Source organism: Macaca mulatta, chromosome 2 (assembly GCF_049350105.2).
Source record: "Macaca mulatta isolate MMU2019108-1 chromosome 2, T2T-MMU8v2.0, whole genome shotgun sequence".
Taxonomy (NCBI): Eukaryota; Metazoa; Chordata; class Mammalia; order Primates; family Cercopithecidae; genus Macaca; species Macaca mulatta.
The window spans coordinates 162,043,459-162,055,796 of NC_133407.1; the positions used below are offsets into that span (position 1 = coordinate 162,043,459).

Below are 12,338 nucleotides of genomic sequence, written 5' to 3' on the forward strand. Positions count from 1 at the left end.
TGGGCTGTATGTACCAGTTTGTTTAACCATTTCCCGGTATATAACAGTTTGTTTAACCATCTATTAATACAAATAAAACTGCTATGAATGTTTATATACTGCAGGTTTTTGTGTGAACTTAAGTTTTCTTTAAGATAAATGCTGGGGAGTAGAATTGAGGGTCATAAGGTAGTTGCATGTCTAGTTTTTAGGTCATTTCTTTTTGATTTTTAAAATTATCCTTCATTTCAACTTTGCTTTTTTTTAATGGCATGGTTTGTTATATTTACTCATTTTCCTTTTCCTTCTAGTTTTGTCTTCATTTCCAAAATGATTTTTTAAATTTTTCAGTCACTTCTTGTTTTCACTTTATTTCTGGGTTTTTCTATTTCTGGTGTTTATTTTTTCACATCTTATGTCATTTTAAATGCCTTTTAGTTCCTTAAGTAGATTTAGGTGGTTATAGTTTTGAACTGTGTTTTGAGCATGGCTCTCTGACATGCTTCCATTTTCTGTCTGGATGTTATTATGATTGTTTTCCTCCTTTTTTTTCCTTCTAGTAACGTATCTGAAGTGTGATACTTTTCAGTTGCTCTTTTTATTTTGGGGGGGGGTGGGGGGTGGCAGGGTCTTACTCTGTCACCCAAGCTGGAGTGTAGGGGTGTGATTATGGCTCACTGCAGCCTCCACCTCTTGGGCTCAAGCAATCTTCCCACCTCAGCCTCCTGAATAGCTGGGCCTACATGCATGTGCCACCATGCCTGGCTAATATTTAAAAAAAAAATTTTGTAGAGATGGGATCTTGCTATATTGCTCAGGCTACTCTTGAACTCCTAGGCTCAAGTGGTCATCCCACCTCAGCCTCCCAAAGTGCTAGGATTACAGGATGAGCCAGCACGCCTGGCCTCAGTAGTTCATTTTTAATATGAATTTAGTGTTGCTGAACTTTTAGAAAGAGATTTTATACAGCTTTTCTAACTTGATAAGGTTTCTTCTTGTGCTGTTTTCAGACATTGTTCAACTATATGGCAGCTGATTTCTCAGATTTCCTGCTTTTCTTTCCTTGCCACTTTTACCCGCTCTTTATCTGGACCTCCTCTTTCCTTAGTCACTTAATTTTAATTCTCCTCTTAGCAGATTCTCCTCAGTGTGGGACCCTATCCTGCAAGAGAGCCCCAACTCTTCAGTTCTGAGAATTTATAATAAAGGTCCAGACTGCCTCAGCTCTTTCAGCCCTTGTAGGCCCCTGGCAGGTACCTGTTACTGGAATGGGAAGACTCCTCCTTATATCAACTACTGTTCTGTAATTGGCTTGGCACATTTGCCAGTGAATGCTCACTGGCTCTTTTGAGGTCCTCTTGGTGTCACACTCCTCTGGCTTCCCTCAGTTTCCTCCCAGTTAAACACCAGTGACACCCAGATCTTGTGACTGTTGGTGGTTTGTCTATATCCACGTTTATTTTGGGGTTTGTAGGAAACTTTGTAATTTTTTGGTGAAGGCTGTCGTGGATCTTTTGTTATCTAGTTGCTTTGTCTGTTTTTATGTGGGAATAAAGGAAGATACAAAATCCATGGGGCCCCTTGCTACTCCCATCTTCTCAGAACCCCATCAGTTGGTTATTTTGTTTTCTTTGTTCCCAAAGTGGTCTGAAAAATCTGAAGATAAAGTGATTCTGTTTGATAAGTTAGGTTCCATTATGATTTTCTTTGATTAGTAGAAATCTGTATGTTTAAGAAACTCTTTAGTAATGGTATTCATTTCCTTCATTATATACCAAAAAAAATATGATCTCTAAAGTTAAAAAGAAAGTTTAGAATCTGTATACTGCTGAATTGTGATTTTTTTTAACCTGACTATAGCTGTGGTTCTCATACCTTGAATAAATAGTTATATATGGCCCTGTGTACTCATGTATGACACTGTGTTGCCCTTCCAGTATTTAGATATGAAGTTATATATGCTCCTGCATTGCCTTCCTAGGGAACAGTTCACTTTTTCTATCTCTGTCTCACATATCTTTTCCAAGTGATGTGCTACTTAGATTACCCAAGACAACCTATTAAAAAAACAGATATTTCTCATCACTTCTTTCTTAAAAACCATGGCTGTCCTAAACACTATTATTATCCCCAGTAGGAGAAAACTGTAGCAGAGCCTAGTTTCATTTAAGTGTTTATTTTGTACAATAGTTTTTATATTTCTTCCTGCTGAGGGTGTTTTTTGTTGTTGTTGTTCTTGTTTTTGAGACGGAATCTTGCTCTGTTGTGCAGTGGTACGATCTTGGCTCACTGCAACCTCTGCCTCTCGGGTTCAAGTGATTCTCCTGCCTCAGCCTCCTGAGTAACTGGGATTACAGGCACGTGCCGCCACACCTGGCTAATTTTTGTATTTTTAGTAGAAACGGGGTTTCACCACGTTGGTCAGACTGGTCTCAAACTCCTGACCTTGTGATCAACCCGCCTCAGCCTCCCAAAGTGCTGGGATTACAGGCATGAGTCACTGCACCTGGCCTCTGATGAGGGTTTTAAAATGTTTTACATTTTATTACAAAATGTAAAATTAGGCATAATCATGTAAACTAATACTATGCACAGTCCAGTTGTATTTTGATTTTTCCTATCAAAGCATTAATATGCTTCTCACTTTCATGAACTTTATGGACTAGCAGTTGACACTGATCTGAATATGTAGCCTACACAGTGGTTATAAAAGTAAATTGATTTTGGAATAACTTTAGATTTACATATAACTTGGGAAGATTAGATGGACAGTTATTGTATACACTTTATCTAGCATCCTCTAATGTTAACATTTTACACAGCCATGGTAAGTTTTTCAAAACAAAGAACACAGGTGCAATGCCATAAACTAAACTATAGGCAGACTTCATTCAGATTTCACCATTTTTTCCACTAATGTCCTTATTCTGTTTCAGAACCCAATCCAGGATACTGCCTTGCGTTTATTTATTTATTTATTTAGAGACAGGGTCTCACTCTGGCACCCAGGCTGGAGTGCAGTGGTGCGATCTCAGCTCACTGCAACCTCTGCTTCCCGGATTCAAGTGATTCTCCCATCTCAGACTGCCCAGTAGCTGGGACTACAGGTGCATGCCACCACACCCGGCTGATTTTTGTGTTTTTTAGTAGAGATGGGGTTTCACCATGTTGGCCAGGCTGGTCTCGAACTACTGACCTCAAGTGATCCACCTGCCTTGGCCTCCCAAAGTGCTGGGATTACAGGCGTGAGCCACTGTGCCCGGCCTACTTTGTATTTAATCAGCATGTCTCCTTGTCTTCTCTCATCTGTGACTGTTTCTTAGTTTTTTGTTGTTTTTCATTACTTTGACAGTTTTGAAGAGTATTGGTCAGGTATTTCTAGAATGTCCCTGAGTGTGGGCTTTCCTACCATTTTCTCTTGATTAGACTGGGCTTACGGGTTTTGCAGAAGAATACCACAGAGATAAAGTACCCTTCTCATCACATTATATCAGGGGTTACATGATATTACGATGATTTATCACTGGTGATGTTAATCTTGATCACTTGGTTGAGGTGTTGGTTGCCAAGTCTCACCACTGATGTTGCTATTTTTCTTTTTTCATATTCTAGTCTTTGGAAATGATTCACTAAGTCCAGCCCATACTGAAGGAGAGTGGAATTCAGCTCCACTTTTTAGAGGGGGTCGTAGCTACATAAATTATTTGGAATTCTTTTGTAAGGAAGATTTGTCTCTATTATTAATTTATTTAATTTATTTATGTCAATATTGACTGATGGATATTTAATTTTTTATTTGGGTTATAATCCATATAATCCAATACCATTGTTATTTATTTTGCGACTCAAATTATTCTAGCATTGGTCATTGGGAGCTCCTTCAGGTTGGCTCCTGGTCACATACCCCATTTTTTTTCTTTTCCTTTTTTGAACACTTCCTTACTTTCTAGCTCCCTGCCCCAACCCTAGATAGGCAGCCATTTCTCCAAGGAGCTCTAGTTCCTTTTATTGGAGATTTGCATTTAGAAATCAAGATCTAGATGCTGGATGCACTCATTGCTACCGAGGTGTTACTGTTTCTAGGAGTTTTCAGTGGACACAACTAGAATATATATTTCTCTGTAATAACTGATTATTTATAATGCATACATATCTATACTTATTTCTGCATTTATCTATTTACATATATATTAAAATAAACATGAGTTCATACTGATATCTCTGACTCTAATCCAGTACCATGGGGTTTATCCTAGCCTTCTTGCCTTGTTTATTTGTAACTTCTTTCACTGATGGTAAAAAACCTGAATCTCATTATCTACAATTTACTTACTCGTTTAACTCTAGTGTACAATGAAGTAGTTTCAGAATTGCCAATCCATACCACTGTGAGAAAGAAATTTACCAACTAGAGTACAGTGTTTATGTCAGTTCTTTTTGTCTTTATCCTTATAGTACCCAGTCAAAACACCATTTTTGTTTCTTAGGTTAGCCCCATCTCCTTCAGTGCGGTTATATCATATATTTATAATATAGTTAGATCTATTTGTCACAGTCTGCATTCCATTTTTGGAACTCCTGACATCCTGGGTGAAGTTTTAAAAAAATTGTGTACAATTAAGTTGCTCTTTGGAATGTACAGTTCAGTGAGTTTTGACAAATGCACATGGTTATGAATTTACCACTTCAGGATCATACAGAACAGTTCCTTCACCTTAGACATTCCCTTGTGTTGCTCTTTTATATTCAGCCACATCTCCTTCCCTCAAGCCCTGACAGCTATGTTTGTGTGGGTTTATTTCTGGACTTGTTCAAAATGTTATATAAGTAGAATAGTATGGTGTGTATCTTTTAGTGTTTAGCTTATTCCATGTAGCAAAAGGCATTTTAGGTTTAAGTATTGTGTTGTGTGAATCAATAGCTCATTCTTTTGCTGAGTAGTATTCCATTGTTTGGATGTGCTACAGTTTGTTACTCATTCACTTGTTGAAGGATATCCTGGCTATTTTCAGAATCTGTGATTATGAGCAAACCTACTATAAACTTGGTTAGATGCCTAGGAGTGGGATTGGTAAATGTACGTTTAACTTTTAAAGAAACTGTCAAACAGTTTTCCAAAGTAGCTGTACCATTTTGTATTCTAATCTGCAGGCACTGAAAGTTCCTGTTGTTCTATATCCCTGCCAGCATTAAAAAATACATATTTTAGCAATTCTAATAGGTAGGTAGTGGTATTTCATTTTACTTTTAATCAGTATTTTCCTAATGCCAGATTAACTTAAGCATCTTTTCATATATTTATTTACCATCCATGTATCTTCTTTGGTGAAGTATCCACATCTCTTGCACATTTCTTTATCAGGTGTTTTACTTTATTGATGTTGAGTTTGTTTTTTTTTTTTTTTTTTTTTTGAGACGGAGTCTCGCTCTGTCGCCCGGGCTGGAGTGCAGTGGCCGGATCTCAGCTCACTGCAAGCTCCGCCTCCCGGGTTTACGCCATTCTCCTGCCTCAGCCTCCCGAATAGCTGGGACTACAGGCGCCCGCCACCTCGCCCGGCTAGTTTTTTGTATTTTTTTTTTAGTAGAGACGGGGTTTCACCGTGTTAGCCAGGATGGTCTCGATCTCCTGACCTCGTGATCCGCCCGCCTCGGCCTCCCAGAGTGCTGGGATTACAGGCTTGAGCCACCGCGCCCGGCCGATGTTGAGTTTTAATGTATTTTTATTTTTTTTATTCTGGATACTAGTTATTTACTGGATATGCTATTTGTAATATTTTCTCCTAATCTGTGACTTGTCTTTTTTTTTTTTTTTTTTTTGAGACAGAGTCTCGCTCTGTTGCCCAAGCTGGAGTGCAGTGGCATGATCTCAGCTTACTGCAATCCCTGCCTTCCAGGTTCAAGCGATTCTTGTGCCTCAGCCTCCCGAGTAGCTGGGACTACAGGCATGCACCACCACGCCCAGCTGATTTTTGTATTTTTAGTAGAGGTGGGGTTTTGCCACGTTGGCCAGACTGGTCTTGAACTCCTGGCCTGAACTGATCGGCTTGCCTCAGTCTCCCAAAGTGCTGGGATTACAGGTGTGAGCCACTGCGCCCAGCTTCAATGACTTGTCTTTTCATTTTCTTAACATCGTCTTCACAGAGCAAAAGTTGTATGTTTTGATAAATTTTTAATCAATATTTTTTATAATGTATTGTGCTTTTTTGGTGTCTAAAAGCTCACTGCCAAATTCAGCATCACAAAAATTTTCTCCTGTGTTTATTTCTGAAAGCTTTACATTTTAAGTTTAGGTCTTTGATCCATTTTGAGATATGCTTTGTATAAGGTGCGAGTTGTATGTCAAGGTTCACTCTTCTGTAGATGTCCAATTGTTCCATAACCATTTATTGAAAAGATTGTCCTTTCTCAACTTAATTGCATTTGTACCTTTGTCAAAAATCAGTTGACTCGATTTGTGTGTGTCTATTTCTAAGCTCTCCATTTTGCTCCATTGATCTGTGTGTCTGTACTTTCACCAGTGCTGCACCATCTTGTAATTGTAGTTAGTAATTTCCACACTCCTTGCCTTTTCATATGTTTTAGAGTCAGCTTTTTGATGTTTACTAAAAGCTTGATGGGATTAAGTTTGGAATTGCACTAATTTTATAGATCAAAATGGGGAGAATTGGTACTTTAATATTATAGAGTTCAAATGCACATATATGTTCTATTTCTACATTTATTTAGATTTTTTATTTCTTTCTCAGTTTTTCAGTAGTTTTCAGCATTCAGCAAATATTTGTTAGCTGTCTACCCAAGTCCTGCTCTTCTTTTTCAGTGCTGTTGTAAATGGTATTCTTATTGGTTTCAAATTCCTCTTGTTCATTGTAATGGGAATGCAGCTGACTTTTTTTTTTTTGAGATGGAGCCATCTAGGCTCACTGCAAGCTCCATTTCCTGAGTTCACGCCGTTCTCCTGCCTCAGCCTCCCAAGTAGCTGGGATTACAGGTGCCTGCCACCACACCCGGCTAATTTTTTGTGTTTTCAGTAGAAACGGGGTTTCACAGTGTTAGCCAAGATGGTCTCGATCTCCTGAGCTTGTGATCCGCCTCGGCCTCCCAAAGTGCTGGGATTACTGGCGTGAGCCACCGCACCTGGCCTGCAAGTTGACTTTTATATAGTGACTTTGTATCCTGCAACCTTGCTAAATTCACTTATTCTAGGAGTTGTTTTTTAAGGAAAGTCTACATGGACAATCATTTTGATAGTTGAGACAGTTTTATTTCTTCCTTTCCAATTTGTATGTCTTTTCCTTTTCTTGCTTGTTGCACTGGCTGGGCAACTCCAGTATAGTGTTAGATAGAAGTAGTAAGAGACAACATCTTTGCCTTGTTTCTCATATGGTGAGAACATTCAGTTTCTCACCAGTAATTATGAGGTTGGCTGTAAGTTTTTTAAAAATGCCCTTTATTAGGTTAAGGAAATTTACTTCTTAGTTTGCTGAGAATGAATTATTCTCATTGTGAATTCATAATCATGAATAGATATTGAAATGTATCAAATGCTTTTTCTGAATCTATTGATATTATATGGTTTTCCTCATTCAGTCTATTAATATGGTGAATTACATTGATTTTCATATTTTGAATTAGCATTACATTTCTCGAACCCCACTTGGTTGTGATGTATTATCTTTTTATATATTACTGGATTTAGTTAGCTAATATTTTATGGAGTATTTTGAATATTTTGTTGACCGTGACTATGAGGAACATTGGTCTATAGTTTTCTTGTAATATCTTTGTCTGCTTTTAGTATTAGGGCAATGCTGGTCTGGTAAAATAAGTTAGAAGGTGTTCCCTCCTTTTCTATCTTCTGGCATATATTATATAAAATTGGTATTATTCCTTAAATGTTTGTTGTTACTTGCTAATGAAGCCACCTTAATCTGGAGTTTTCTTTTTTTAGAAGGTTTTTAATGTATGAATTCAATTTCATATTTATGTGTGTATGTATATATATGAGTGTGTGTGTGTACACACACATGCACTCACACACATCTACTCATTTATATTCAGGTTCTCTATTTCTTCTTGAGATTTGGTAGCTTGTATCTTTCAGTGAACTGACCCATTTTATCTACATCAATGAATTTAAAAGTATAGGGCTATTTGTAGTGTTTATTATCTTTTAATGTATATGTTAGATCATTAATGATGTTTCCTCTTTTATTTATGATGCCAATAATTTATGTCTTCTCTATTTTTTTCTTGGTCATCTTGACTAGAGTTTTATCAATTTTATTGATCTTTTCAGATAATCAACTTTTGGTTTTATTGATATTCTCTATTCTATTTTTATTAATTTCTACTCTGATTTTTTTTTTCCTGCTTAGACACTGGCTTTAATTTATTCTTCTTTTTCTAATTTTCTACCGAAGAATTGTAGGTTACTGATTTCTGTCCTTCCTCCTTTTCTAATATATGCATTGAATGCTGTACATTTTGAACAAAGTTTATATTTAAATTTTAGCAAAACCACATGGTTTATCAAGAAAGCTTTCTGAAAGAATGGGGTTCATGGGGCACATAAAAAGAAAAATGTTGCAGTATCATGGAGTTTATTTGAACAAATGGGAGAAAATAACTGTCTGGCAGAGGAAGAAAGAATAAGAAATTCATGTTTGGGTGTGTGCCTATAGTCTCAGCTACCCGAAAGGCTGAAGTGGGAGGATCGCTTGAGCCCAGGAAGCAGAGGTTGCAGTGAGCTGAGATAGTGTCCCTGTACTCCAGCCTGTGTGACAGAGCAAGACCCTGTCTCAAAAAAAGAAAGAAAAAAGAAATTCATGTTTGAAAGTGAAACTACTATGAAAGAAGGGCATTAAAGATAAAAATTACCTTTAAGGTGTATTTAACAATTATATATTTATATTTAACATTGTATTAATGTTTAATGATTAGGTACTTGTATTTTATTTTAGAAATGATGTTAGTGATGGTGATAACCTCTGTACAATTGCCACTGAAAAGAACAATGTGTGACTACACTGTAAGTACTCAAATGCCTTTTTGAAGACATCATTGTGCTGCAGACTGTGTCTAATACAAATCACCTGTACAGTTTTCTTTTTTCATTTGCGGATGATATGGTTATCAATATAGGAGAAGCCTATGTTCATTTTGCTGATTCTTAGTTTTTTTTTCCCCCTTCTTTTCCTGCAGAAATGCTGAGCCGATTATCAGGATTAGCAAATGTTGTTTTGCATGAATTATCAGGAGATGATGACACTGATCAGAATATGAGGGCTCCCTTAGACCCTGTGAGTAGTTCTGTTCTGATTTGAACTGGTAAGACATATGCTCTGTGTTCTTCTAAGGAAAATAATTTAAGATAGAAGGGTGTGAGAAGCCTCCCTGGTGCTAGTTGAAGCGAGGATTTAGAAAAATACTGAAATTTTATAAGTGATCCTTGTAAGTTTTTAGCTTAAAAGCCACAGTGATGGGAAACAAGTCCTGAATACAATTTGAAAGGACTTTCTCATTTGTCTCCCTGGGTCTTGTTTAGTGCCAGATTGTTTTAAGTCCTTTGTTCTCATCCTTGGCTATTCCTGTTCCACAGGAAAGGTCTAAGTGACAAATGGGGAAACTGGAACACCTTTTGGGTTTCAGAATATCTGTTTGCTTTATAACTTCATTTACCACTTCTCTTATAGTTTGTATTATATTTTCTTTTTTTTTTTTAAGATGATACAAATTGGCAGTATGTATTATATTTTCTGAAGTCCACATAAGGAATTAATAAAAGTCCTTAGTTTTCTGAGAAGACAAGAAGTAATGCTTAGTGGTTAAGATAGTTTTACTTAACTACTCTCTAACTTTTGGCCTTTACCCTTACTGGTTTATGATTTTTGCTTTTCTTTATTTTTCTCTTAGGTAAAATTAGGATGATAATACATGGGATAATGTTTGTAAAATGTTTAACATTTATAAAATACTTAATACATTGTAATGGCTATGATAATGATTATTATTGGATCAGAGTTAGATTCTTGAGTTAACAAGAATATGAATTGGGCAAAACATAAGAAATTGGAATGAAGAAACTCCTATTAGGAAACTAACACCTGGTGCATTGGCAACTTTTTTCCTAAATATTAGGAATTGCACCAAGAATCTGACATGGAATTTAATAATACTACACAAGAAGATGTTCAAGAGCGCCTGGCTTATGCAGAGCAATTGGTGGTGGAGCTAAAAGATATTATTAGACAGAAGGATGTTCAACTGCAGCAGAAAGATGAAGCTCTACAGGTACTATTGTTTTTATCCTTTCTTGTGGAGCGTTTGATAAAGGACAGATGATACACTACTCACTTTGATTTTTGTCTCCACTTAGATTATTAGAGAATCTAATGATCTCCCTAGTACTATAACCTTATGCCTACTGAAAATAACTTTTGGACTGGGCGTGGTAGCTCACACCTGTAATCCCAGCATTTTGGGAGTCTGAGATGGGAGGATTTATTGAGGCCAGGAGTTCGAGATTAGCCTGGGCAACATAGTGAGACCCTGTCTCCACAAAAAAAATTTTTTAAAAAATTAGCTAGGCATGGTGGTGGGCACCTGTAGTCCCAGCTACTCTGGAAGCTGAGATAGGAGGATCATTTGAGCCCAGGAGTTAGAGGCTGCAGTGAGTTGTGCTTGCACCACTGTACTCCATCCCTGGTGACAGAGAGAGACCCTGTCTCTAAAAGTAATAATAATTAAAATAACTTTTAGTATGTGCTAGATAAGAGGTAAATAAACATTTATGTATTTACCATCATTGTTCTCGGGCAGGAAGAAAAAAAAGCTGCTGATAACAAAATTAAAAAACTAAAACTTCATGCGAAGGCCAAATTAACTTCTTTGAATAAACACATAGAAGAAATGAAAGCACAAGGAGGGACTGTTCTGCTGACAGAACCTCAGTCAGAGGAGCAACTTTCCAAGGTATGGTGACTGGGTATAGTGTGTATTTCCTAAGTTGAAAAAACCTACGAATACAGCAGATCTTCACCAATCACAAACATTTAGGATGCTAAAATGATACAGCACTAAATAACGTTTTGTTTTTTTGTTTTTTTTTCTTATTGAGCTTATAGTTCAGCTGGACTGTAGGCCACACACAGGGAGAATGAAAGGCCTACAGAAAACATGGATATGAAATGCCAGTTGTGACCTAGACTTTCAGGGAATTAAAAAAGGCTTACAGGAAGAAATAAGTACTGAAGTGAGGCATTTAGAGAGGAGGGAAACCTACCTTTTAGAAGCGTTTCATCATTGATTAGAAGATTAAACTATGTTATCTCTAAGGTTTCTTCCAGCTCTGAAATTTTTTAATTCAGTGACTTAACACAGAATATTCTGTGTCCTCATATAGTCACATAGTGGTGGATTAAAGCTTCATGCATGTGGGCTGAATCAGCTGAATTACCTTGGACTCTCTCAAAGGGAGGCTCTCTAGGTTTATGACTGCAGCCAACAAAGCAGTTTAAGGTTGGAGATACAGAGGAGGAGTAAGGAAAGTACTGCCCTGTGAGGAATATTGTCCCATTACTCAAATTTTCATTATCTTTCCTCTATGGTTAAACTCCACATATTCACATTCAGTTAGATATTTAGAGAACAAGAAACTTCAGTTTTGTGGAGAGTTTGGTACAGATTATATGGAGGCAGGCATATCACATACATACTGAAATTATAGAGTGAGCCTAGACTTACTGTGTGTAAGAAATCTTTTTATTTTTTTAGTTTCATTTTGTTTTACTCCTTGACCCACTAGTATCCTTAGTTCTTGGGAAATGAGATTTTAATCAATTTTCTAGGCACAACTCTTGGGATCACTAGTTAGTGACCCAGTTCCTGCTTAGTCTTTCCTCTCAGGGGCTAATGATCAGAGGACATTACTTTTCCTGAATTGATAACCTTATTTAACTTCTTGAAGCTTATTTTAAAAGCTTTTCTCAATCTTCTCAAATAATTTCATCTTGATCCTTCTTTTCCTTTTGGTTTTTCCTCTGTCAGTTATCTTCCCCTCACTGTGGTAGCACCAGCCTCTCTCCTCATATTGCTTTGTTCCCTCCAGCTTCTCCTCAGCTATGATGTCAGATTTTTAAATTACCCATTTTATATTCTGCTTTTTAATTTAATTTTTAGCTCTGAGACCTTAAAGAAATCAATGTCTTAGAGCTCATTTTCTTCTTCTGTTAAAGAAATGATTTCTAAGTTTCAGCAATCAATCATAGCAACCCTTTAACTATTATATACTCAATACAGAGCTAGGTATTCTGTGGAAAGTATAGTTGCAGAAATGACAACAGTCCTCAGGTGCTTGACTG

At 37.0% G+C, this 12,338-nt stretch overlaps 1 protein-coding gene across 27 annotated transcripts in view; it reads left to right on the plus strand.

The window, feature by feature from the left end:
- Positions 1-12,338, plus strand: part of GOLGB1 (golgin B1) — an 88,266-nt gene that overhangs the window by 8,753 nt on the left and 67,175 nt on the right. For 11 of the 27 annotated variants that reach the window (XM_015129979.3, XM_077993822.1, XM_077993825.1 and 8 more), the window contains exons 2-4: positions 9,181-9,278; positions 10,117-10,269; positions 10,798-10,950. In XM_015129979.3, coding sequence (XP_014985465.3) covers positions 9,183-9,278; positions 10,117-10,269; positions 10,798-10,950 — 402 coding nt within the window. In that variant the 5' untranslated portion in view covers positions 9,181-9,182. Of the gene's footprint in view, positions 1-8,939; positions 9,008-9,180; positions 9,307-10,116; positions 10,270-10,797; positions 10,951-12,338 lie in introns of all 27 variants that reach the window. The other 16 variants (XM_077993827.1, XM_077993833.1, XM_077993835.1 and 13 more) reach the window with 3 other exon arrangements.